Genomic DNA, 25,214 nt, shown 5'->3' on the forward strand with positions numbered 1-25,214 from the left:
TGCCTGGAGCTTGGCTATGACTGAGGATCTGTAAAAAAAATTCACCAACCTCGCAAAGAACGATTTTGACTAAGGGTTCCAAATACAGCGAGAGTCTATGTCTGTACACAGAAGGACAAATTTGGTATACGCAACCGTCAAGATTGGCTGTAGCCAGGCACCAGTTGAGCTTCGTATGCCACATTGTATTGTTCAATGCACCTCCCTCATTGTGATAATACACAGTCCATGCCAACCAGATTGGACAGTTCTCCTTGTCGATCAATTTTGGCGGATATGAATAAACTTGTCAGTGACTTCCTATCCGCGGCTTCTTTTACAAGCAAATGTAATCCTTAGCGATGTTTGGACGTAACCGAAGCGTGCTGAATAAAGTGATAGTTCTCTATCTGTCGATGGATTTGTTTGTCGAGGGTATATTGTACTCTGCGCTTTGTTCTTGATATTATTTATGGTTAGGATCTCATAAATATACGGACAGTCTGACTCTTCAGATTGAGGTTAAGTCCATTCATGTGTATAATTCAGATCATTTATGTTACCAGATTAATGTCTAAGGTACCTGACCTACTTCCTTTTGCCTAAAAGAAGCAGCTGCATCTTATCGTTTGATGGCCGTAAAATGACTTCTTTGGACCAACAGTCCAGAGTTTTATACCGTAAAATGACTGAACGCTAACCCAAGTCAGAAGATTGCTATTTAGTCACCAAGGAAATTAAGTGCCTGTTACAGTGAAAGATGAACGGAAATAACTCTGTCATAATTCATCTAGCAAATACAGTAATAAAAAAAAAAACCAGGAGCAGAAAGACGAACCTATAGAAGTAAAGAACGAATGATTTCTTCCCATACCGTACTTACCTCCATATGTTGACTGTATCATATAGTAAAAAAGCGGCTTACAATTACCGTCAGTGTGATGAAACGCATTTCAAGCGGGCTTTATTATCAAACTTGCTCTCTAAATCCCAACCCGGCGACTGCTGAAAGCTGTGCCATGAAATTGTGGAGTTACAGCCCATCCGTAGACATAACAAGCCACAGCGTCAGAGATCAGTGCCCGCGAGGCTTCGCAATTCTGTCATTGCAGATACAACACTGTACAAACAATGATGCTGGTCTCTAATTATAGTATTTTTCGGCTTTGAACAATAGAAACATACAATGTATGACTTTTATCAAGAAGGAAAAGAGCCGTCGATCATGCCTAGATTGCTTGTCGTAGTTGACTGACCAATTTTTTGGCATGATTTCTTTGGGTTTCATCGTGCGGCGTCTCTGCGCGCGAAACTTTTCATTAACATTCAGCGAATTTCTGTGCAGTCACCCCGCAACAAAAAAATGGATTCCATCCACAGACCGTGTCTGAAATGAAACCAGATGCGTACATACATGGTATATCAGAACCACATAATTGAGCGTAATAAGGCACGTGGATAGCTACGTAAATTGCGCCACACAGTCAACGGTGACAATGCTGAACGCATCCTGAGCAAGTGGTGGGACGTGGTTTGAATCGCTGCAAAGGAATAATTAAAAGTCCGCACGACACTGGCGTCATGCTTGGTTTTTTTTTTCCTTCCTTTTTTCTCCACAGAGAACGTTTTCCCGTCTTCTTTATTTTACAGAACAGTTATGGATAATAATCCTTTTCGCAGCACGCCAAATGCATATAACCATCCTGGCAGTACCAATGGACCGTTAATGCCGTCCATGCAATCGCCTTCGGGTCCATCCTTTGGTGGTTATCAGAATGCCCAGTCAATGCCGCAACCGCAATCGTACCAGCAGCAACCCTTTCAATCGTCCTACCAACAACAGCCGGCACAGAATCAATACATGAATAGCCAGATACCGCCTTCGTCGTCGTCCATGTATCAACCTTCGCAGACGGGCAGTAACTTTTACAATGGCACCGGTTATGCGCAACCGTCTCCAATGTCGACCTCGGGTTACAATCAACAAGCATTCAACCCAATATCGTCGCCTGGGTTCTCCGGTCTCCAACAACCTAGCATGACCGGTCACTTTAATAATCCTAATAATAATGCAATGGGAGCTTCCAACTATGGACAACAGCAACAACCGAATTTCACACCCGCCACGACTTCGTTTCCCAACAACAACATGTACCAGCACGCTCAGCCGTTTTCATCCACCCCGTTTTACGGCCAGCCAGGTTCCGTGCAACATGACCCCTCCAATTTCTATATCCCGCCTAATTTTGGACAATCCTCCAATCCACCGTCGATGCAATCGCAACGTCCCAAACATCCACCGGTCGATGCAAGCTCTTTATTAAAAAGTGGTAAAGTACGACGAGTCGATTGCCCTGTTTGTGGAAAAACCATTGAAGGCGACGATCCAGCAATTAACCATCACGTTAATGAGCATTACAGTTAATGGGTATTTGTTTTATATAATAACAATGGGCTATTCTGCTTTTTATCCTTTTACCCATGGTGGTGATCCGTGGAGAAGTTGGGGTTGTGTCATGTACTTGTTTAGTCATTCAGCAAAGGAATTGAAAAATGCAACATGGGGAAACGTATGCAGTCGTGGACGAAGATGAGAGGAGAAAGTATGGTGCATTTGAATGAACAAGGTCAATGTGTGGGCTTTTGTGCGTCGGCGACTCATCAATGATTACCAAAACGGGATAAAAGCACCGATCCAGGCGCTGTGAGTAATGACTGCGCAAGTCATTTAGGGATAGTACTTTTCGGTCAAAACATTTGGGCGAAATATTGGATAAGGTGATTTTTGTGAGTGATTTTCGGGCAGTGAACAAGAATTGATGTTTTGATTCGATGCATTGGCGATCATGCAAATACGAAGCCTTCCGAATCATGAGAAAATGGAGTCACAAATTTATGACATCCGATCAAAGCCCAAGCGTGTTTGTTTTTCGACAGCTGTCCAACTGTAGAAACACCATGGAAGCCGCCGATTCACCTCGAAAAGATTCACCCGCCACTCCAGAAGAGAATAGCACTAAAAAAGGTCTTCGCACCGTGAACGGCGTGCAGTACGATTTCAACGATCCACGATTCGCCGGCATGGGCACTCGTGCCATTAAGCGCCTTTTGAAGCAAGAACATTGGGAAGCCACCCGCGATGAACGTACGAAAATCCAGCGTGAAAAGCAAAGACGTAAAAAGGAAGAACGCCAAAAACTTGTCGAAGAAGGGGTACTGGAACCCCGCCCCAAGCGACAGCGTCACCAAGAAATGTCGCTAAGCAATGTTGGTGTTGTGATCGACTGCGCTTTCACTTCCTACATGAGCGAGAAGGTGAGCGACATGGATCTTGAAAATCTGGAGTTGGGGCACGATGCTGATATTCGAAACGGATTAGGAACTGCACTCGATGCAAAGTCAGATTGTTCATTGTTACAGCAAGAATCGAACAGCACCTTTATCGATGAAAACCAGCATCACTTCCTTTGACGAGGCTCTTCGTACGACCTTCGATAAAAAGACTTCCAGCTGGACCAATTGGAAAAACGTGGACTTTTTGACCGAGACTTACGATGAAAAGTTTGACAAGGACAATCTAATATACCTTTCGGCGGATTCCGATAATGTGGCTCATGAATTAGAAGACGGCAAAACATATATTATAGGTGGCATTGTCGATAAAAACCGTTACAAGGTAAGGCGACATCGATTGGCCGGTTAAAAGCGAGATCTGTGCTGAACGACACTGTATTAGGGATTATGTCAGAACAAGGCGGTCGAGCAAGGAATCAAAACAGCCCAACTACCCATTGGCGAATACATTCACATGGCCAGTCGGAAAGTGTTGACTGTCAATCAAGGTAAAAAAGAAGGTTGCAACACTTGTTGCAATGAGAATGTCTAACAATGCATATACTTTTAGTCTATGAAATCATGCTGAAATGGCTGGAATACCGGGATTGGAAAAGAGCGTTCATGGATGTGATTCCTCTGCGCAAGCTGAAAGAGAGCGTGATTGTGGATCCCAAGCAAGAAGAAGCAGGATCTGAAGAGCAGAAAGCCGAAAAAGGCGAAGCAGAAGAGGCGATAGATGCCCCACAGGCGAATGAGGATGATGCAGATTCAAAAGAAAAAGAAGCAACGACATAATAAAGACGCAGTACCGTGTCCTTACTTGAACTTGTACATGTTAGACAACGAAAAGTGGAAAATGTTACCATCTTGGAACCTTTCGCTCGATAAGTTCACGACAACGATTATCACATTTATGGTCTTATTGCGTGGATGGATTCATATCAGGCTTTTATTCGATGCGAGGCTATCTGAGATTATGGAATGGTCGATAGCCTATCCAAAGTTGGGTACTCACATGTGGACGATGAATAACCAGAGGACTTGGCTGACTGAGGTATACAAGCTTGTTCTTGAACTATAAAGGGTGTGGGTCTGGAGACACACAACAACGCGTTGACATTGCCGTGGGTAAGTGCTTCAAGCAACTGGAAAGGACACGGAAAAGTTTAGAGAAAGGGAACATCTTCTGATAAAAGCTTGGGATTTGGTGGGCAATAAGGTTATATTGCAAATATTGAGCAAGTTTGGATTACTGACTCCGTTCATTGCACAAGCTGCAGCTTTCATTCCTGGATCATCATTCGATCTCGGTAAATATGCACAGCGCCCGAGCAGACAAGATACCTGTTAGAAGCATAGAATCATCCTATAAAATCAGCCTAATTAATTATTTTACAAGCAGGCAGGAAATGTGCCAATGCTTTTTTTGTGGTTGAAGGGGATGCACATACTCAGTGAAAGAGCTGTCCCCGTGCCATGAAAAGTCTATTTAGACATCGGGGTTTTAAATCGAGGGTCAAGTTTTTGGAAGGTCAGCCGATCCAAGCAAGTCGGGGTTTCCTTTATGCACGGCCACCCCACTCTCGAACGATGCCAAGTGTGCTAATGAGTGACGCCGGCGGACTGAAAGCTGTCAAGTACAGTGCGGTGGGTCTGTTAGTGTTGATGGGAGGCTTACGCTGGCCGTATGCTGTTCACGCACTATTGCGGATCGCACAATGGGCCGCCGCAAGCATTTGCGCGCTGTTTGTGTTGAACTTGATCGTCTTATACATCTATATCAAGTACTTTGTTTCGCCTGCCAACGAAAGCCAGGACCGTCGAAAATACCGTCAAGTGGAAGAATTTCGACCTCTGCGGTTTGTCCACAAGTCCATATGGCCGCAAGTCCAAGAACAACGGCGAAAGGACAACACGCGAGAAAAACCTGCCCATGTCTTTGCCACAGCGGCCGAGTCGGAAGCCTTCGAGGAACTGTTGACGTACGTTCTGAGAGACTTTATCGACTCCTGGTTCGTGCACATTTCACGATCCACCAGTGAAGTCTCGTTTCCAAAGTCGGTCGATCACATCATTCGATCAGCAGCCATAGCGTTGAAAAAGCGAGTCGAGGAAACCGATCTACTTACAGTCATTGTCAGTCGAATTATCCCCAAAGTCACCTCGCACGTCTCTGAATTCCGTGCCGCCGAGACCGCACTTCGAGGCAAGTCCTTGGAACGATCCGTCACTCAATCCGACGAACTCGATCTACTCTTGGCATCTCAATTCCGAGGTGGCAAGCTGCACTCGGCATTGACAACCGCGGCTGTCACGACGAAACCCACCGAAGTAGCCTACTTGAGACACCTGGTGGAACGAGTCCTGCCTTTTGTTATTGACGAAAAGGAAATGCAAAGTGGACCTGTTCGAGTCATTATTCGGGAAATGGTGACCTGTGCGGTGTTGCAACCGGTCGTTGACATGGTCGCGGATCCCGATTTCTGGAACTGCACCATTGACAGTTACGTAAGTCACCTAAACACACGGTTGTTAGCGATGGAAACCCGATCCTAAAATCCATAACTAACCAAACAATTATAAAACGGTGATTTATATAGTTGGGGAAAGCCTTGCGAGAACAGTATGGGGTTGCATGAATAAGGAATTTGTTAGATCAGGCGTGCTTACCCACGATTTTTTCAATGTGTAGGAAAATGGTCCGCAAGTTGCGAGAAGTACTGAACCGACATTCCAATGCCATGGATGCAACTATGGATCCCGAGATGCCAACCACGGCGACCGATCCCCTAGACGATGAGACATTGGTACCCCATGATACATTCAAACCATCGAAACGATCGTCGTTTCGGAAACAATTTTCGTTGACGTTTCTTGGCGCTGTCAAGGAAACAGACAATGACACTGGCCTAGATCCTCGTAAACAGCATGAGTTTGGAAGCAGTAGGATGGGCCGGCGAGCGTTTCACGAATTTCTTAAAATGATTGATGAGGAAAAGAATTTGTTGGATCTGAAGCGCGTACGCAATGACATCGTCACGCAAATCCGGAAAAAGAAAGCTCAGATTGGTATGTGGTACAATGTAACCGTGCATCATTCGAATTAGTAATCTGACTTTATTCTTTTTTCTGATCCAGGCGATCGTGATCCAGAAGAAGTTATTGATGGAGAAAAAGTCGAGGATGTCACCGTGTATGTCAATCGGCTCAGTGTAGCCAAGAAACGAGTCGACAAACGCATCGCCTTTCTCTCAGGAGAGAAAGAGGAGGTGGTAAGCGGCGCACCATCTCAAAATGTTTTGACATTGGACTAACAAAGGAGGTGCCCTTTTTTGTTCTGGCTAGAGGACCTCTTCCTCCCATTTGTTTAGGAATCGCAAGCAGAGCACATCGATTGCGACGCCCACGTCGGGTTTTACTTTGGAAGAGATTTTAAGAAACACGGCAGGATTGTCGTACTTTATGGAATTCATGGATCGCCGGCATGATATGTTTAAATTACAGTTTTGGCTCATTGTGGAAGGGTTTCGAAGTTCCCCAGTGAGCAATGTGTACGAGCAACGGCGCGACGATCGTACATTTTTGCAAGACGTCAAAATGGTGTATGATATGTACCTGTCCTCGACCACTCCACACCGACTTCCCGTCATGGAGCCGCTCGTCAACGAACTCCATCAAGCTATTCGTCATGCCGAAGGAATCGAGGTGTCGTCGGACACGGATGCCTCCTTCTCGGCCGAGGTACAGCAAATCCGGGAAAAACTGTACCAGATCCAGCAGCATGTTTTTTGGCAAATTGAAAAGGAGCACTTTCCTTACTTTAAGCGGTCGGATTTGTATTTCAAATATCTCGCATCTTCCCCCAATCCTGCGACAGAACCCGTATTGGAAAGACGCAGTTTGGATGAAACGACGTGGTATCGACGAACGCCATCCGTACACAGCGAAACAGATGTGGCTAAAAACCGTCCTACTTCTGCATCCATGGAACGTACCGCCTCCGATCATCTACCACAGAATGATACGTGGGATAAGCCCGACATCGCCAAAGCCGAATCGGATACCGAAGTGCTGTCCAGGGACCCAAGACGAAATCAAACAACGTACATCACGTTTCCCAGAAGTCTGAATGCTGGGTCAGCCGAATTTTCCCGTCGACGCGGTCACGTACGGGCTGCATCTGACAATAACTATGCGTTTTCCCGATTTTTATCATTGAGCAAAGTCCTGGGATCGGCTAATGACTGGTGGAATATGATGGACGGGCAAGGCGGCCGTACCAGCCGGCCGGCGTCCATCAATGAGACGGCGAAAAAGCGAAACTCGACACATGGATCTATCAAATCCACCGACACAGAGTATCCGGAAACCGATTACGAGGATGATGGCACAACGACGAAATCGATGCCAATCATAGCGGAACCTGATCGTGCATTGCTATCGGAACCTACCACTGCATTGGCTTCCGAATCTTCCTTTGTTCCCTCTCCCATGGCACGTCAACAGCTCGCGAGACGAAACACCGTGGACGCCGTGGAAGCTGAATTGCAATCGATAATTGATGATGACAAAGGCGGTATCGATGTGCTACACGAAGAAGATGATGATTCTCAAAAATCAGAAGAGCACCCCAGTTCTTCCAAAGTCGAACCCAGCACCTCCAGCAGCTCCACCACCGCCAATCGACAACGACCGAGATCGCTCTTATTGAGCGGCGCTCATAATGTGAAATCATCCATGGCATTACCGGTTTCCAGTGTCGATACGCTACCTCAATGGACCAGTTCAGGAGGCATTAATACAATCTCTATCATTGAGCACAGCGAATTCAACGATCACGCCGCCAAGAAATCCGATCAAACCGCCATATCTGGGCCTGATTCACCCAGCACAAGCATCGCACCGGAAAAGACCGCCGAAGAAACAACCAATGTTCATCTTGCGCCACCGGGAGATCTCATGCTAGCCGACAAGGTAGCCAAGCTTACGGAAGAGATGGAAAAACTGATCCAGCAGGAAGCCATTGTGGATGCCCTGATCCAAAAAGCGGAAAGCAAAAATAAAGTGGAAGAGCTACGCATTTTGAAGAAAAGCAAAAGCATGTTTCGTCGCGAGTTGCAACAGATCAAGTATCAGCGAAGTCAATACGAATTGCAAGAATCAGAAAACGTGCTGATGCCGGTAATTTTATATTATTTAAGCATATTCGGCTAGAGTTATAGCTCACTTTTCTCTGTTTTACCTGTTTTTTTTCCAGGATCGCACAACGGTCAGTATTACGAGTTCTACCATTGGTTCCGACGATCACGGCGATTTCGCATTGTATGTGATTGAGATTCAACAGCTGGGCTTTGACGGTAATTACGCGTCGGGATGGATCGTTGCACGACGATACAGCGAATTCTTTGCCTTGCATCAGAAACTCAAAACGCGCTATCCCGCGGTCAAGCTCTTGGAATTCCCGTCCAAATGGCCTTTGCTGAAATTGCAGAAATCGTTTGTGGAAGCAAGACGCGTCAATTTGGAACGGTACCTGAGGCGCTTATTGGAAGACAAGGAGATTTGCAAAAGCGAAGAATTGCGTATTTTTCTGTCTCAGCAAAACATCTTTGTGCCTGGTCCGGATCAATCCGTCTACAGCATGAATCCTGAAAACTCAGCAAGGCCATCCTCCAAGAAAAAGAAATCGGCAATGCTGACCGACAGAGGCACTGCCGATGCGTCCCTGGCCATGCATTCTTCGTGTAGCTCATCAACTGTGGCTTCTACCCAGTCGCGATCCATGGTCAATCTTCAGCGATCCATAGCAGCCGATGCCATGAGTGATGCCGCGCTTCACCGCAAACCGTCCAAGGGATTCATGAAGCACATCTATAAAACTGTCGCTGAGGGTATCGATGATATGTTTATTGGTCCATCCATGTTGGATTTGATCACCCAGCGTCTAGGTGAACAGCTTATGGACTTCTCAAATGATACCACCACCACCACCACCGACGTCCTGAATGACAGCCCTTCGCCGAAACCGGTACGATCGGCGCCAAGTTCTTCCAACTCGTCGAACAAAATGATGGTAGGAAACGAATTTGCGCCAGACGTTCCTGTGGAATTCTCTACCGAATCCCTAAAGAACATCGATCCTGAGGGTGTGACTCGGCTTACCGAACCTTTATGCGACTTGTTCATTGAGATGTTTGAACTCAAGGAGAAAAATAACTGGTTACGTCGACAAGCTGTAGTCATCATTCTCCAGCAAATCCTAGGGGGCACCATCGAAAGGTAAGACTTTTTTTATTGATTGTCGACCCCAGTACATATTGGAAATGGAAGGTCTCGCGAATGCATGATCTCATTTATTGCTGAACAGAAAATTACGTGAACTCATTCGATATCTGGGAACGGAACCTATGATGGTTTTCTATCTTCGACGTATCATTGATAGCCTTTGGCCTGGAGGTGCGAGCATCACTTTTAAACCGGCTCGACAACCGGAAGAGAAAGCACAAACTCGTGAAGAAGCCAACCGCAAATTATCGGCGTGGTTACCAGGTAGGATATCAAGGTAGCAACAACGGTTGGATTCTTTGCAATTAACGAGTGATTATTTTGCGTAAAGATCTCCTGGGAAACATGGTCGGTCGTCAGAATGCTAGACGTGGCGCCAGACGACTTTTCAGCGTGCTACAAAACAAGCGACTCAATCAACATCTGGTGTATACATTACTGGACGAAATCGTGGCGGCTTTGTTTCCCGATGCTTCACTCGAAAACGTTAGCCAATCTCGCTCCTGAGCATTCATGCCCATTCCATCCTCTTTGTATCATAATATTCCCTGTATTATCTTCATCATTTATATACATATATTTATCTATCTACGTATGCATGCTATAATTGTAATATTGTATTACGCACACCGAAACACCCCCTCTATTAAAAACATTAGGATCGAAACACTGACTATTTTCATATCATAACTCATGAAGAAAGGGAACGGTTGTTTTTTATCGACTTTAGAATTTTTTGATTTGCAAAAAAAAAAAGTTGTGAGAGGGAACATGAAAAAGGTTATTGGTGGGAAAAATGATTGGTTGATAATAGGGGGTTCCGTTGTGTCACATAAACAATCAGTTCAGATCCAAGTGGTGCTCATTATTGTGGATCGGGCCCGATGATGGCAGTAATGGAATGAGTTACCATGATTTGCTAGATTCAGCTTCCATTATATAAAAAAATGCTGTGTTGATTGATTTGCTATGCTTGTTCAGCACCAAGTTATTGACGAGAAAAGCCAAATACTGTACCATATTGGCACTGGATAATGAACTACAACTTCCAACAATCAAAGTCATCTACTTGAGAAAACTTGCACTAGGAATTTCGCATGTTTGTTTCGGCTGCAGAACAGGTTGGTGTCACGCGTGAGACTGCTTTACAAGTTCAAGTATGCGTTTCAATCAATGGCGCATGCATTGGAGCTGCTATCATTTCTCTTTCCATTTTCCTTCTTTCCATTTTTGCTGCGTCTAATTCAGTGTATACCCCATGGCTAGCCACAATTGCAAAGGGAAAAAACGCGCGACTACACCCCCATCAACTGGTATGGGAAAGATTATTTCGGATTCAAAAAAAGCTGTCTGAACATTTCTTGTTTTTCCAGATCCAAACCCGACCTTATCTGACGGCGGTTCCAGCCACTGCTGGTGATCTCAAAACATAAAGCAAGAGTCAAACCTGCTCACGCCAAAAAAAAAAAAAAAAAAAAAAAAAAAAAAAATAGACGAAAACGATGGAGGCCAGGGTAAGATTACAGAATACCATTGTGTAACGCGATCTCACTTCTGCATTTGACCACTTGCAGCTCCGACCTCGGGCCAAAAAGCATCATCGTCTACAAAGAAAACCAAGAACGAAATCAAATTTGAGCATGCCAATGCAAAACACACTGCTAAACAGGAAGCAAGAGCGAAAGATGTGGAAGAAAAGCGACCAAAAAAGCAGCGAGTGGTATTGCAGTTGTCTGCGCGAGATACAAACAACCTGACCATAGCCGCTCATCCAGCAAAGCATGCCCGAACTACCGTCCCAAGCGGATTCACGCAACTACAGTCCAGCGAACATCGATCATAAAGACGTCGCTCAAAAATACGTGCAAGAACGAAAGATACATTGCCAATTTACAGAAAGTCGTCGGACATGTCCGTGATGTGACTATGTTCGATCGATTTTCGTCGACTATCATTTTCTACGATGCGTTTCCCGGCACCATATGTGACCTCCATTTCCGCAAGACTCTTTTTCCAGTTTTGCCACCAACATGGGAAAAGGCCAAAAAGCATTGGCCTAATTTATCAAGAACTGTTGCCGTAATTTCCAGAATGATGTCGGCAGCTCTCATTTCAGTCGATTCAAATCGCAAGGGTACTCAACGGTAGCGAGCCAGGTCGCCAAGCAATACAATGAACTGGTACGGAATCATGTGGTAGCCAACTTTGAACCCAAAACGATTCGGTATTTTTTGATACGGTTTGCTGATAAGGAAGATTCCGCTTTCTTGGAGGAGATTTCTGTGGCGCAACGAAAATTGATTGCGAACTACGTATACAACCAGGCAGCTGACGATGGTTGCAAGACCTGGACGTCTTCAGTGCCAAAAACCAATGATTTAGAATTAAAAATCGAAAACCTTATCCAGACCCTCCAGCTTGGACCAAAGCAGATCAACGATATCACTTTGAATGCCAACCCGCACCTATACATACCATGGTGTACCATGTGTTTGAACAAATGGAACGGGAAGCATTTGTCCAAGATATCATGCCCACAGACGTTTGTATCGTCGGCATATGTATCCATAAAGGATCCACAGAGCCTTCAAATTTGCAGCTCTTTGCTCAGTTTGTGATTGTCGAAAGCTCTGTCATGCGCAGGCGTACGGACGGAAATCTGAGTTCGCTCTGGAATAATTGCCACAGTCATCAATCTTATATATATGTTCACTATGGCCATTCAATTGGATGGGCGGTGTGTACTGTCATGAAAGGTCGTTCCGCCAAACTACATACAAGCAGTAACGCAAAAAATAAAAAAGGGTCCGTATTTTCTATTTTGTAGTAAAGATAGACAAGATACTTAAGAAAAAATGATGTATCGTGTAACTAACTAGTAGAAGATACAATTTGCACATGCTCACTTTTTATCCTCCACTCCTCAGCTTTGGTGGTCAAAGTTAGAGTAATGGATGTCAAGACGTATTTGCTGTTAAAAAAGCTTATTTGTACTCTGAATTTTCATTGAAAGTGTGCAACGGCATTTGCCATTGAAATGGATTGTATAATGCTGGCGTTATTCCATCTCGTGGAATAGAACTTGGTAGATTATGAGGGAACAAGTCATTGGATAGCTCCTTTCCGAGTATTAAGGGTGGCAAACGAGCACTCTTTGTTGCAAATATAGTCATTTGTTGTTGGCCACGAATTGATCCTGATCGCTCTCTCACACACATTTCATAAAGCGCAGTATGGATTGCGACAACGAGGAGGCTATTGCATTTCAGAAAAGGAAACCAGCCAATATCGTTTACCCGAATTGCTTACGAGCGTGAAAAATGATATGGTGCAAGTTTTTATATCCTGTAGTAAGTTTCCACGACCTGTTGCAGTGAAGAATTGGGAGCTATGTAATTGGGTTCCGTATCGGCAACGGTGGAGGTGCCGGTCTCTGTAGACTGCCTGCTTGATTGCTTGGAGGCTTGCGAAGGTGAGGTCCGGCGGACTCGAAGATCATCATCGTCATATTTCATATCCTCTTCCATCACCGCCCATTGTCCTCGGGAATAGTATAAAGGTGCAGATTTGCCCTCGACCACGTCCTTGGTAATAAGAATATGACGAATGGAAGACGCTGGGGCTTCGTACATGGGTTCCAGTAGGATTTGTTCCTACAATATCCCGCAATGTGATTATGAGAAACTGAAATAATGCAAAGGACGTACCATGATACGACGCAAACCACGCGCTCCCGATTGCGTTTCCAAAACACGCTTGGCCGTTGCTCGCAGGGCTTTCCTAGTGAATTCGATCGATACGTGACTTAATGCAAACAACTCTTTATATTGTTTTAGCAATGCATTCTTGGGTTCCGTCAGTACTCGCAACAAATCATCTTCCGAGAGCTGGTTTACGTTGGCAATGATGGGTAAACGACCGATGAATTCAGGAATCAGGCCGTACTTTACTGTATCTTCTGGCTCGACAAAAGACAAGGCGTTTTCTAGAGTCACGGAGGTCCCGGGTTGATTGGAATCGGATCCGTCCAACGAGGCGTCCGGTATTCGCTCATCTTCGCCAAAACCCATCGACTGTAACAACAATGATACATGTTAATACAAGCCTCAAAATCTTTTTCTGCCAAGTTTTTTACCCCTTTGTCTAGACGATCCATGACTATCTTTTCCAATCCAATGAATGCGCCGCTCAGGATGAATAGGATATTGGACGTATCGACAGCATATGTTTCGCCTGGAGGAGGTGCGAGGCCTGTGCTTCGCAGAATGGAGGATGGAGATGCAGTGGAAGGAGATGGTGAGATAGAAGAAGAAGGGGGAGCAGGCAACGTTGAAGAGGGTGCAACCATGCTTCCGATCATTGTTCCGCCTGTGAGGATGGGGGTGGGTCGTTGTGGCGATGAAGAGCTAGAAATAGGCATTCCTTTGTCGGTGATATGAATGACAGTGCCTTCAAGCATACGTAACAGCGATTGTTGAACGCCTTCTCCGCTCACGTCTTTGGACCCTATGGATGGATCCGATCGTCTCGCAATCTTGTCTATTTCGTCTATAAAGATGATTCCTGTTTCTGCCCTTTCCACATCGTAATCACAGCTCTAAATTGTCGCAAAACGCACATTGTCAATACACATTGTTTTCCACTGGATTATGATTGTGGTCCGATACTTCTACCTGTAATAGTCGTTGGATCACCATTTCTACGTCTTCACCAACATAGCCTGCTTGCGTAAATGAGGTGGCATCCGACATGGAAAATGGTACTTTCAGTATATTGGCCAGCGTCTTGGCCAGAAGGGTTTTTCCTGTAAAGTGTCATGAGATCGCGATTCCATGTCACGGAAGATGACCTGTCAAAAAATTACCAGAACCGGTAGGACCAATCAAAAGAATGTTGCTTTTTTCTAGTACTGTCGACAGATCTTTGGCGGTGGAACCCGGAGATTGGCCAGTGGATGCTTGATCGGATAAGAAAGATTCATGCGTATGTTTAAGGGGCGCATACTGATTTAGCCATGACGGTTGTCCAGGCGCGTTCCCTAGCGATCTCAAAACGGCTTTGTCGCCATCAGCTTCTTAGTGGAAAACTACAAAATAAAAATATCCACATTCTACCTTGCTCTGACGGGACATGTTCTTCTGTAGTTTTATCCGGTGCTGCACTTAAACTGGATTCGTTGGCGAGACTCGTGCCTTGCTCGTCACGACTCGCTTCGTTTCGTTCCAGCCGCTGGAGGTTAGCTCGTATGCGGTTATAGTGATTATATACAGCGACAGAAAGGATTTTCTTGGCTCGTTCTTGTCCAATAACATGATCATCGAGAAGTTCGGCAATCTGTATAAAAGAAGTCAAATTAGAGACCAGCCTGAATCTTTCGATCCGTCATTAAAGCAAAGACTTTCCACTCGTGGATGGACTGACTGTGCAGAGTAGCGACGAACTGGGTGTCTTGCACTGTAATGTATCAAGTTGGTTCGCAGAAAAGAGAAATGCGTCAACATTGTCTATAAAATGACGGGACAGAATGTGTCGAGAATGAAAGCAAGCGTGCTTTTTTGTTGGAACAGCAATTATGAAAGGGTGAGAAACAAGAACAACGAACTGCATGAAATAATTAAGCTCCGATTGACTTTTCTTATTTTCCTTGCCAGTGCCGCACACGATCATAAGAAGAACACAATCATCAGTTTTTATTGATGGAGGGCTTATTTCACGGTTGTACGCACATAAAATAGATTATATGCTGCTCGACTCTGTTTCATAAAAGAAAGAAAAAAACGTAATTCGAATGAATATACTCATGTCCTTGCCTGTCACCGATACTAGCCATATTAGGCACACTCTTACCGATACTTTGCTTTGATCACAAACAGAAAATCGTGTATCATCAAAATTGTGCCATTCTCCTCGATAGCCATTGCGCACACAAGCCGTATCTAGACACCAAGAGTGTTGTTAGACAAAGATCCAAACTGCCGCTAATACATTACTTACAGTGTCCACCAGTTAGTGATCCGTAATGATTCTGTAAAATATCAGTATCAGCAGGAATGTCACTCCATTATGAAACGGGAATTGAAAAAAGGGAAAAAACTTACCGATACACCATATAAATCGTACTTTAAGGATTCGTGTTCTTGTGCTTTTTCGGGTGAAAACATGGATGGGGGTATATAACGCGACAAGTCGAGATCCCTTTCAGAGAAGTGTCAGCATGACGGGAAGAAAGCGGGTAGCCGTTAGCCGTTGTTTCAAATAAACTTACCGAAGAGGATAATCTACTGTCGTTTCGAGCTTATTCCTGAACGGTCCGTCATAATAGAAGCGTTTCAGATGAACCAACAAGACATCCGGCAATCGGGACAGAGTCAGTGCTTTACTTGCACGGCGAGGCTTTTTACATCTCGGACAATGCCTGTACAACAGAAAATTAGGAAACAGTCTATTGTGGACCTTTGACAGACAAAATGACGTACCAAGCATTATCGAAATCGAGAATCTCCTCGCGAACAAACTCGTCTAAACACTGATACAGCGATACCTTTGATGGATGGTTGTTTTTAGCCGGAATCGGCAGCGATAAAGACATAAACGTGTTATAAGTGGTAGAAGTCTAATCCCAAAGGAGTCAGTGCCATTTGAATTCTGTGCTGTTTTGTTTCACAGCGAGGGAAGTTACCTTGTGACAAGTCAAGCACGTCAACCGACTTCTGTATTGACCCTGGAAGAGGCTGACGATAAAACTGGAATTTCGTTCCAGATACCGTTGCCAGGCAATACTGCTAGCTTGCCAATCAGGAAGTCGTTCGAATCGCTCTTCTTCCTCGGCGTCCTCGGGAGGTGTGGGAGGCTTCTTCGTTACCATATTACAATCCTCATGGAGTCCATCCAGTAAAAATGTCAGGAACTCTTGGGAATCATGCTGCTCAGTGCCTGCAAATTGAGGTGCAAACCGAATAATCGCTTCCTATAAAAAGCGCAAGGTGCAACACATTCATCATGAGATTACCGGGAATGGATCCGAGTGTTTTGTCCACTTACTCGAAAAGATACAGGAGAAATAAAGTTGTATGCTTCACTCCACATGATTCTTAACAAATCGGCAAAACTATCGGCCACAACACCGCCGGTGCCCAACGGATTATGTCGATTGATACTCTGTTTATACATGCCAGCTAAAGTAGTATAGCACGCATAACGCATTAACCTCTTTGCAATCACCATATCGACAAGTAATTTGATCCACTTACATGTAAAATAGCGTGCCAAAGGAGCGGTGCCACTGAGACACTGAAGAATCGAATTCATGAAGCAAGTATTGCCCAGATTTTTCAGTCCAGTGGCGCCAATTTGCATCGCGCCAAGTTGCGCGAATGAGTTATTTGATACAGGTGCAAATCTTGTGTTTTCACCTGCGGGCGGTATTCTCAAGTTGGGCGGTTTGGCAGGAAGGGAAGGACGAACGGGAGGATGAGAAGCTGGTTGAGGGCTGGTAATAAACGGTCCACTGGAAGGTGGTTTTGATGTAATTGGTTCTTTGGGTGGCAGGGGTGGGGTATCAAACATTGGATTGCTAGTGGCAGTGAAGCCATGAAATGGGTTATCGACAAAGGTCGTACGACGTTGCACGCCATGGGGAAGCGAAGGACGACTGGGCTTTTCTTGGGATGAGTTAGGACGGATTTCTGGGTATTTATTTGCAATTGTTTCTTCTGTCGGCGTGGTGGTATTAGGGAAAAAGGGTTCCGGCACAGGCATCGCAAGAGACGGTGACACTTGTTGATCGGAGCCACTCAGTGAATTGGCAAAAATCCCTTGCACAGCTGGATACTGCTGTGCCACCGCGTTTTGGGTATAGGGTATACCGCCATGCGTAAACTAAACGCGTCCCGCAGTAAGTGAGTGACATGATGGAACAAATTACTAGGATATCTGACTTACATAATCATAGACAGATTGATGCATGACACCAGATTCCGAACTCTTGCCCACGACGTCATGCAACCAGTGCTTGGGTCGCTCTGGCTTCTTTTGATCCAAGGTAGCGTCTTCTTCTTTGTCGTTCTTACTGAACCGATACACACCACGATCACCGTACACCGCCTTCCAGGCGTTAAACCCTCCCAAAAGCATGACAGGAACATGAGGCAAAATAGTGGAGAATTCTACTTCATAAATGGCTCGTTTCAGGTACCGTAAAGCGTCGCTAGCATGCTCGATGCTGGTGGAATCCTGATCGTAATACACCACAAGATCAAATTCGTTGCGTCGCTTGAAAAGCTCTTGTTCAATATCCGGGTTCATGACCAACGATTCATATATCCTGTGAGATGATATACTAAAACAAGCATTGACATTTGAGTATACTCAACAGTAAGCGGTCCGAACAAGATTGTATCACTTACTCTTTTCGTAGTACCAAGGGTTCTACTTGGGCGATCCAACGATGCTTGATACATCCACGGTTATAAACTTCTCTCGGTCTTACATCCAGCAACAGGATACTGGCTGGATTATTCTTCTTCAGTAACCAATCGCCCAGTTCCTTGGGTTCCATTACCATGGAAGGAGAAAATTCATTGTTGGATCGTGGCGGGATTTGAAGTGGCGGAGGCGAAAAATATCCATTGGGTTGCGCATGAGGTGAAAGTTGGGATGGCGCTGGTGCTGGTGCGAGCATCTTTGGTTTGGCTGGAATCGGAGGGGCGGATGGAGCAGTTGGAGAAGGTCCTGGTGAGGTCACAGGCGGTGATGGTTGAGGAGTTGGCATCGACATCTTGCGAGTGCTGGGAACATGCTGCGGAACAGGCGGCAGGCTGTCTAACGATAATGGACTGGTATCGGAAGCGACCCGATCGTTGATAGAACTCCCACTCGAGTGAAGAGCTTCGACGGACGGATATTTCTGCAGAACGTGATTCAGATCGTCACTTGCTTCGACTTTGGTATACTCTGCGAACCGTCTTTCAAGTTGGCTTCGAATATTTTCGACTCTCGTCATTACCCCATCGATTCTCTAGTATTTATGTCCCGCTCACATTAGCTTGTCGTTCACAGATGGGGTATATCCAAGAAAAATCAGTAATACCTTTAATAAAGATTGAAATAAAAAATCTCTTCGCGCTTCGGAATAATCTGGATGTTGTTTGATGGTTTCCACGACAATACTAGGATCAAGCTTGCTTAATACATATATTCCTCCTCGGTGAAGTGAAAATGTCCACTACGTCACTTACTTCAACCCTCTTAAATAATGGACATAGGCATTCTCTAAATGTTCCAGTTTAAAGTCGTAATCTCCCTAACGTATGAACAGCATTAGTCATTTAGGAAAGTAGCGTCCGATGGAAAGCGGCCGGGTCGTACCTGCTCAAAGAGTTTATTGGCGGAGGTGATCCAGGTCTTGACGGCATATTTGCCAATATCTGCTCCGTTGACCTCAGCCTGTTCTCGCAGTTCAGCTAGCGATCGTGGTGATGAGGACATGAAGGAATGAGGAGATGGAAGAGGTGAGGACATGGATTTGTTCGGCTTCTGTCAGGAAAAGAAAAAAAAATTGGAGCCGTTTTCTTCTCAAACAGAATAAGATCGGCTGACTTTAAAAATGTCTGGGCATTTTTCTTTTCTCGGTGCTTCAATTGCTTTTAAATCTGCTTTGCTTCTTTTTCGTCATGCGTTCGAAGAAGAATTCTGACAAGATCGCTCAATGTGGAGATGGATATTTTCGTCGAACGTCCAAAAGGCGGGAGGCGCTAAAGTATGCTCTTTTTTATTATGAAATTGCGCCCATTCTTATTCCTCCCCTCGCTTTCTTCTCGATAGTGGGGTGACGACCCGCTCGAGCAGCAAAGCGTCTGCAAACACCGACAAGACATCCACACGCTCTGCTCCTGAGAAGCCAACCAAATCGAAAAAGGTTAAAATTGAGAAGCAGTTCTCGTTTGTAACGGTCCAATTGATTTCGTTGTTAGGCTGTCAAACCATCGAATACCACGGATGTAGGCAGCCAACCAAGTGCTGCAGCCATTGATGCCGCAGCAAGTGTGACTACCTGTGGAGGCGTAGGGGTCGTCTCCCCCGTCATTAGTCGCCATTTTGATTTTGAAAAAGCAGTGGCGCATTTGAAAAGCGTCGATCCAAAGCTGGGTGCTCTCATGACTCCAAAATCTCTCGTTGGATTTGAGGAAAGATTGCTACAAGCGGACGGTTCCAATCCGTTTAGGTAACGTCACCGCACAATCATACTGTTTGTCCGTCAAACCATGAACTGACGATGAATGCCTGAAAAATATAAGAGCCTTATCGTCATCCATTATATACCAGCAGATCAGTGGTAAAGCCGCCGCATCAATTCGCGCCAAATTTATAGCATTGTTCGACGCACCAGTTCCCACCGATGAAGGAAGCACATGGTTCCCAACACCTGAAATGGTTTTGGACAAAACACCAGAGGAGTTGCGATCGGCAGGTTTGTCCGGGAGAAAGGTGAATCGATGATTTTGGGAAGACTCTGCATGCTTGGAACTCATGTAGGCTTACAGGCGGAGTACATACGAGACTTGGCTATCAAGTTTGTTGATAAAACCATTCAGCCCGATCTATTGGATGCCATGTCTGATGAGGAAATTTCAAAACAGTTGTGCAGCGTCAAGGGAATCGGACAGGTACGAGGGATGGATTGAATGGTTGAAGTGAACACGCATTTTGAAATACTGAACAATGTCATTTTCTGAACCCTAGTGGACCGTGGATATGTACCTAATGTTCAATATGCGTCATCCTGATGTATTGCCCGTGACCGATCTTGGTAAGTCAGCAACCAAGAAATCGTTCATTCTCTTACATTATTCTTCATTTTGATATTGATACTGCGTCCACTTTAGGTATACGAAAAGGGTTGGCGTTACACTTTAATATCCCAAAAGGGACGACCAAAAGGGACACATTGCCCACACCAGAACAGATGAGACAAGTGACAGAAATCTGGAGAGTAAGTGACACCTGGTTTCCTTTTTTGGAATGGATCGATTTTTATGCTCACCCCACTTTCCTTTTTGCACAGCCATATCGCACCCTGGGTTGCTGGTACATGTGGTTATTGACGGATATTTACACTGTCGCGGACTAGGAAGGATGGCCAACTTGTGTGTCGCAATAAATTTTGCAGGGTTTATTTTTTTTTGGTGAAACTATTTTTTTCAATATTCCATTCTGCATTGTTATCAATTTTGGTTATCTTTGCAATGCTTGGTTTCTACAATATTACATAGGATAGTGAATAAAGGATAGATGCTAACTAATGCAATTGAAAAGCATATCGGGTCATGGTATCCAAATGATCTGACGAAAAGTGAAGGGAGAGAAGGATGAACTTGTTGGCCATGTGGGGTTCTTCGGTCAACATCTTATCCAGGGAGGCTTTGGTGAGTTTCCAAAGAACCGAGTCTTGTTCAGCAACCATAGACCGTGTGCGTCCGTCGCTTCCTGTGAACAGACCAAGTTCACCCACAATACTTCCTGGAAGAATGCTTTCGACGGTGACGTCCTGATGATTGACACGCATCAGACTTCGCAAACAACCTTGCTCGAGCACAAGCATGTAGTCGCAGGGGTCCCCTTCACGATACAGGACTTGGCCACGCCTAAGCGTCATTCTTTCAAAGTACGTCGCCAGTTTGTGATAAAACTCTACGGGGACCGTCTCGGAACTCAGTTCACTGTAAGTCTGAACAAGAATCATCATCGGTTGTGTCATGTTGGAATGAATCACTGGCGCTTGTGATTCTATAAAATGATGCCAAAAAATGGATAGAGTAAGAGACATGTATTTTTTTTTCTCCTTTTTTGATTATGATAGCCTACCTTCCAATATATCCTTCACTGCTTTGGTTAGCATTTTTTGACGTGGTGAGGCCACAGAAGGCAACGAGTCGGTCTGGGTGACTTCTTCTCCAGTGAAACGAGGCATTGACGCAGTTCCTTTATCTGTAGCGAAGCAGAATTAGTCACCAATGAACAGAACAAATGCTTTTGGTATCAGAAACTTACAGGATCCACGACGCTGTGACATCTTGGCAAAATAAGACTCCAAGAGTACGTTTTCACACCATTCCAACGCATCGTTGAGGTACTGGAAACATTTCAAATCTGTTTGCTGACTGTTATCTTCATCCATCCACATGCCGGATTTTGCCAGGGCCTTTTCTTCGTCCGACTGACGCGCTACATTACAGATGATCATGTACACGTCTCGACTTCCGAGCAATCGACGAATACGAACAAACGCTTCGGCGGCGCTGAAATCCAGTCCTTGAACAAGTTGCATGTCAAGAATCACGAATCGCACCGGCGTCACATCCCACACCCGTTCGTCCAGCATGTCACGGATCGCTCGTTCGACTTGGTTGATGGTGCCAAAGAACAAGTATCCCTGCAACTTGATGACCTGAATCTGGTTGCTCACATAATGTAGAAATCGCTGCTGTCGGTACACCCGTCGCACCGTGGATCGCATGAATCGACCAGAAAGGCTAGCACGAATAGCTTGACTCCGTCGGGCTTTTTGCACGACAAAGAAAATGCAGGCCATGATAATGCCGACCAGAATGCCCTCCACAAATCCGAGAATCGACATGCACGCGATAATAGCACAGATCGTAATGTATTCCAGATAATGCACACTGTGCCATGTATCAATGAGAGCTTCTTTGAGCAGATCAAGACCCAGATGGAAAATCAGACTGCCTACAACCATGACCGGGATGTACCCGACAATCCATGGCCCAATCATCCACACGATGGCCGTAGCGCCCGCCAGCATGAACCCAGCCAGTCGACTATCGCCTCCGGATCGAATAAACAGCAAGCTGTTGGTATAGACAAGGTAATCTGTGGACATGATCATTAGCGTTTCTCGTTGTGCAGAGCGAATGATCCATTCTCATTCTCTTACTTTGTACGGCGCCCAGACATCCAGAGATGGCATTGGACAATCCGTGAGCAACGAGTTCTCGGTTGACATCTACATCGTCCTTGTTGGTCGATACGCCCAGAGCTGGTACATTTATGGGCACATGAAGAAGTCCTAAACAAGGACCATGATACGTTTCAATCTCGGGTCGCACAGTATGCCTTAAAAAGGCCATAGTAAAAACTGACTTACCAAAAAAGGTCAATGCGAGCATGGCCGGTAATGTCTTGAGAATTGCGCTCCAGTCGACCAAGGTCAAATCGTAGTAAGTGTAAAAGTGCCAGAACGGCAAATCGCTTTCCACAAGCGGGAAGATCCATCCTGCGTCTCGTACGTGACCGATATCCAATCCGAAAATGACGCACACGAAATAAAACGCAAAGGGGAGGATCATGAAAAACGCTGGAACGACAAGCGGGCTGGATACGCGATGCTGAATAATACGTAACAGGATGGCGACCCCGAGCGAAGAAGACCACAATGCAAATGTATGCGTATCCAAGAACAGTTTACGCAACATTGGTAGGTTATAGGCGAGATTTTCGGTTAAACGAGCCGACACTTCAATACCGGTAGCGACGAGAAACCAGCCCACACCACCAATGGTACCAACGAGAATGTGACGCGGAAAGAATCCGATCAACGATCCTAGCTTTAAAGCACCCAACAGGAAAAACGCTAAACCCGTCATCATGCTGCTAATAGCAAATGCAACCACCGTCGACGACACAATGCGACCTGGCTCATCTTCTCCAATCGACTGAATAATTTGCTCCGCACTACAACCACTATCAGTATCCACCTACAACCCACACATCCTATTCAGTAAAACCTACATGATGTGAAGAAAAGGGACCACTACACATTGGATGGAAATTTTAATTGTGGGTAAAACGATTTTGTCTCGGTTCAAAAGTAGGCTTACCTTCGATCATCATGCTACATTTGTCAGGCAGAAAAAGGAAATAAAAAAAAATAACATACTAAGTCCAAATGAAGCATACCAGAAGGAGGATCCTTTGTGTTTGATGTAAAACCACTCACCTTCCGTTACCACCTTCAAAGCAGCTACCACCACCGGAGTAGACCAATTGTGCGACAATACAGCTAATTGGGAAAAAAAATCAGAAAAATTTGTGTTCATTGCATCATTTTTGTCAATTTCTCAAACAAAATCATCCACCCTGCATACCTCACAAAAAACATTGAGATACCATCAGGTCCAAATGCAGCGAAAATAGGGTTATTCAAGGGAAATGTGATCATGCCTAAGTAATAATGCACTCATCCGTAAGTATTCTTGCATCATGATGTCCACCCCTCCCCCCCCCCGAATCCATTTATCAATGACAGCGGGCGTACCGTAAGAAATAGCATCAAGAAGATTAAGCAGCAAGCCGAGAATCACGGCGGGTATGCATTCAATAGGTCGTTTCACCATATTGATCCATGTGTCAGGATCCTTGAGTGATGTGAAACGTGTTTTTTCAGACACTCGTCCGCACAATCGGGACCAGAAGGGCTGATACCGACCCGTGTCAGAATAAGATTTCACACTGCCTCGCCGATCTCGTGCGCTCCGTATACTTGTTTCATCCGTCCGCATGGGAGAAATGGTCTGGTATTCCACGGATGGTGAGGTTGATGACGGTAAGCGTTCGATAAGCGGACTTCTTTCATCGTTCGATTTGCTTGCTTTTATGTCTGTTTCCTTTTGATTCTGGTATTTAAATAGATACGATAAATTGCTACTGCTTGTATTTGGCTGAGTACGCGGAGAAGGGCTGATGATAAACTCGTCGTTACTCTGGCGTGGTTTGCCGATGTCGGGATCTGGACCTTCGTTCATGCCCAAATCGCCTAATGCAAGGGATTGAGCTCGGATCGATTCAATCGATGCCGAGTATTGCAGCTCTCCATCTACACAATTCACGGTCAGTACCGGTAAAGAGTCATCGCGTTGCATGATAAGGATAACCTACTCGTTTCGTGCTTAGCATGAGAAGCATAATAGGATCGGGAAGGTAGTTCTCGAGACGTTTGCCTTTGCAGTGACGTTTTAGGAGGAGACAGTGCTTCGTGTTGTGAGGAAACCGTGGATTCTTCGTCTGCCGCGATTATGCGCGGGCTAGAATGAGCCATATTTGCACAACAATACCAAGCACCAAAGGAAAAAGAGGAAAATCAACTCTTTTTACACCAAGAGCAAGAGAAAAAGCAATGGAAAACAAATTTGATGTTTGAAAGATCAAAACTCTGATATTTTATATGTTCGAGGCAAACCGTTTCGGAGAATCAAAAATGGAACGCTGGGACCACAAAAAAAAAAAAAAAAAAAAAAACTGACATGGGCCACCAAATAACCTCGACGCGGGTCCCTTTCCTCCCCAATCTGTCAGACCCGTCATTCTTGCGTTTCATAATAATGCGTTATCCATTAATGGTGAATGTTTACAAGATATAAAGAAAATAACTTTTATATGAAATGTAACTTTCTAGGGTGAATGTAAAGAGGCAAAGGCAAAAAAGAAAGAATTCCCATTTTCGTAACCAGATCATTGTGCATTCCGTTGGTATCAATTGTCGCACGCTATCGTCGGAGTTTATAAAAAGCAGTCCGTTTCTCGGTCGCCGTTGATAGGAA

The 25,214-nt window shown here is 45.0% G+C and overlaps 7 protein-coding genes across 7 annotated transcripts; 4 read left to right on the top strand and 3 right to left on the bottom strand.

Moving 5' to 3' along the window:
- The first annotated feature begins 1,583 nt into the window (after positions 1-1,583).
- BYT42DRAFT_583870 (uncharacterized protein) lies at positions 1,584-2,435 on the top strand. The gene has a single exon (XM_051569826.1). The coding sequence runs from the start codon at positions 1,637-1,639 to the stop codon at positions 2,402-2,404; it is 768 nt and encodes a 255-aa protein (XP_051419550.1). The 5' UTR covers positions 1,584-1,636; the 3' UTR covers positions 2,405-2,435.
- BYT42DRAFT_583872 (guanine-1-methyltransferase-domain-containing protein) lies at positions 2,433-4,221 on the top strand. The gene is made up of 4 exons (XM_051569827.1): positions 2,433-3,294; positions 3,359-3,655; positions 3,716-3,821; positions 3,884-4,221. Exons 1-4 carry the CDS (start codon positions 2,812-2,814, stop codon positions 4,108-4,110), a joined length of 1,113 nt encoding a protein of 370 aa, XP_051419551.1. The 5' UTR covers positions 2,433-2,811; the 3' UTR covers positions 4,111-4,221.
- A 652-nt stretch (positions 4,222-4,873) lies between these two features.
- Positions 4,874-10,347, top strand: BYT42DRAFT_583874 (PXA domain-containing protein). The gene is made up of 7 exons (XM_051569828.1): positions 4,874-5,823; positions 5,916-5,938; positions 6,008-6,384; positions 6,454-6,587; positions 6,661-8,496; positions 8,573-9,594; positions 9,683-10,347. Exons 1-7 carry the CDS (start codon positions 4,906-4,908, stop codon positions 9,879-9,881), a joined length of 4,509 nt encoding a protein of 1,502 aa, XP_051419552.1. The 5' UTR covers positions 4,874-4,905; the 3' UTR covers positions 9,882-10,347.
- Positions 10,348-12,723: 2,376 nt separating this feature from the next.
- BYT42DRAFT_583884 (P-loop containing nucleoside triphosphate hydrolase protein) lies at positions 12,724-15,194 on the bottom strand. The gene is made up of 7 exons (XM_051569829.1): positions 15,003-15,194; positions 14,715-14,934; positions 14,465-14,656; positions 14,274-14,404; positions 13,736-14,197; positions 13,308-13,673; positions 12,724-13,253 (listed from the first exon to the last, which is right to left on the bottom strand). Exons 1-7 carry the CDS (start codon positions 15,099-15,101, stop codon positions 12,939-12,941), a joined length of 1,785 nt encoding a protein of 594 aa, XP_051419553.1. The 5' UTR covers positions 15,102-15,194; the 3' UTR covers positions 12,724-12,938.
- An 11-nt stretch (positions 15,195-15,205) lies between these two features.
- BYT42DRAFT_104176 (uncharacterized protein) lies at positions 15,206-19,203 on the bottom strand. The gene is made up of 14 exons (XM_051562072.1): positions 18,967-19,203; positions 18,837-18,901; positions 18,689-18,767; positions 18,006-18,616; positions 17,542-17,938; positions 16,851-17,478; positions 16,642-16,775; positions 16,280-16,567; positions 16,077-16,213; positions 15,866-16,015; positions 15,699-15,795; positions 15,595-15,625; positions 15,448-15,536; positions 15,206-15,353 (listed from the first exon to the last, which is right to left on the bottom strand). The coding sequence occupies exons 1-14, from the start codon at positions 19,117-19,119 to the stop codon at positions 15,306-15,308; spliced, it is 2,907 nt and encodes a 968-aa protein (XP_051419554.1). The 5' UTR covers positions 19,120-19,203; the 3' UTR covers positions 15,206-15,305.
- A 55-nt stretch (positions 19,204-19,258) lies between these two features.
- Positions 19,259-20,768, top strand: BYT42DRAFT_583890 (DNA glycosylase). Its single transcript, XM_051569830.1, has 7 exons — positions 19,259-19,516; positions 19,572-19,822; positions 19,896-20,085; positions 20,142-20,264; positions 20,341-20,407; positions 20,484-20,590; positions 20,663-20,768. Exons 2-7 carry the CDS (start codon positions 19,755-19,757, stop codon positions 20,726-20,728), a joined length of 621 nt encoding a protein of 206 aa, XP_051419555.1. The 5' UTR covers positions 19,259-19,516; positions 19,572-19,754; the 3' UTR covers positions 20,729-20,768.
- A 128-nt stretch (positions 20,769-20,896) lies between these two features.
- Positions 20,897-24,176, bottom strand: BYT42DRAFT_503034 (sulfate transporter family-domain-containing protein; the record flags this gene model as incomplete). Its single annotated transcript, XM_051564870.1, has 8 exons — positions 20,897-21,384; positions 21,463-21,549; positions 21,658-22,488; positions 22,553-22,684; positions 22,763-23,349; positions 23,615-23,677; positions 23,763-23,838; positions 23,933-24,176. 8 exons carry the CDS (start codon positions 24,174-24,176, stop codon positions 20,897-20,899), a joined length of 2,508 nt encoding a protein of 835 aa, XP_051419556.1.
- Between the last annotated feature and the right edge of the window lie 1,038 nt (positions 24,177-25,214).

Source organism: Radiomyces spectabilis, assembly GCF_025331425.1.
Source record: "Radiomyces spectabilis strain NRRL 2753 chromosome Unknown BYT42scaffold_13, whole genome shotgun sequence".
NCBI lineage: Eukaryota > Fungi > Mucoromycota > Mucoromycetes > Mucorales > Radiomycetaceae > Radiomyces > Radiomyces spectabilis.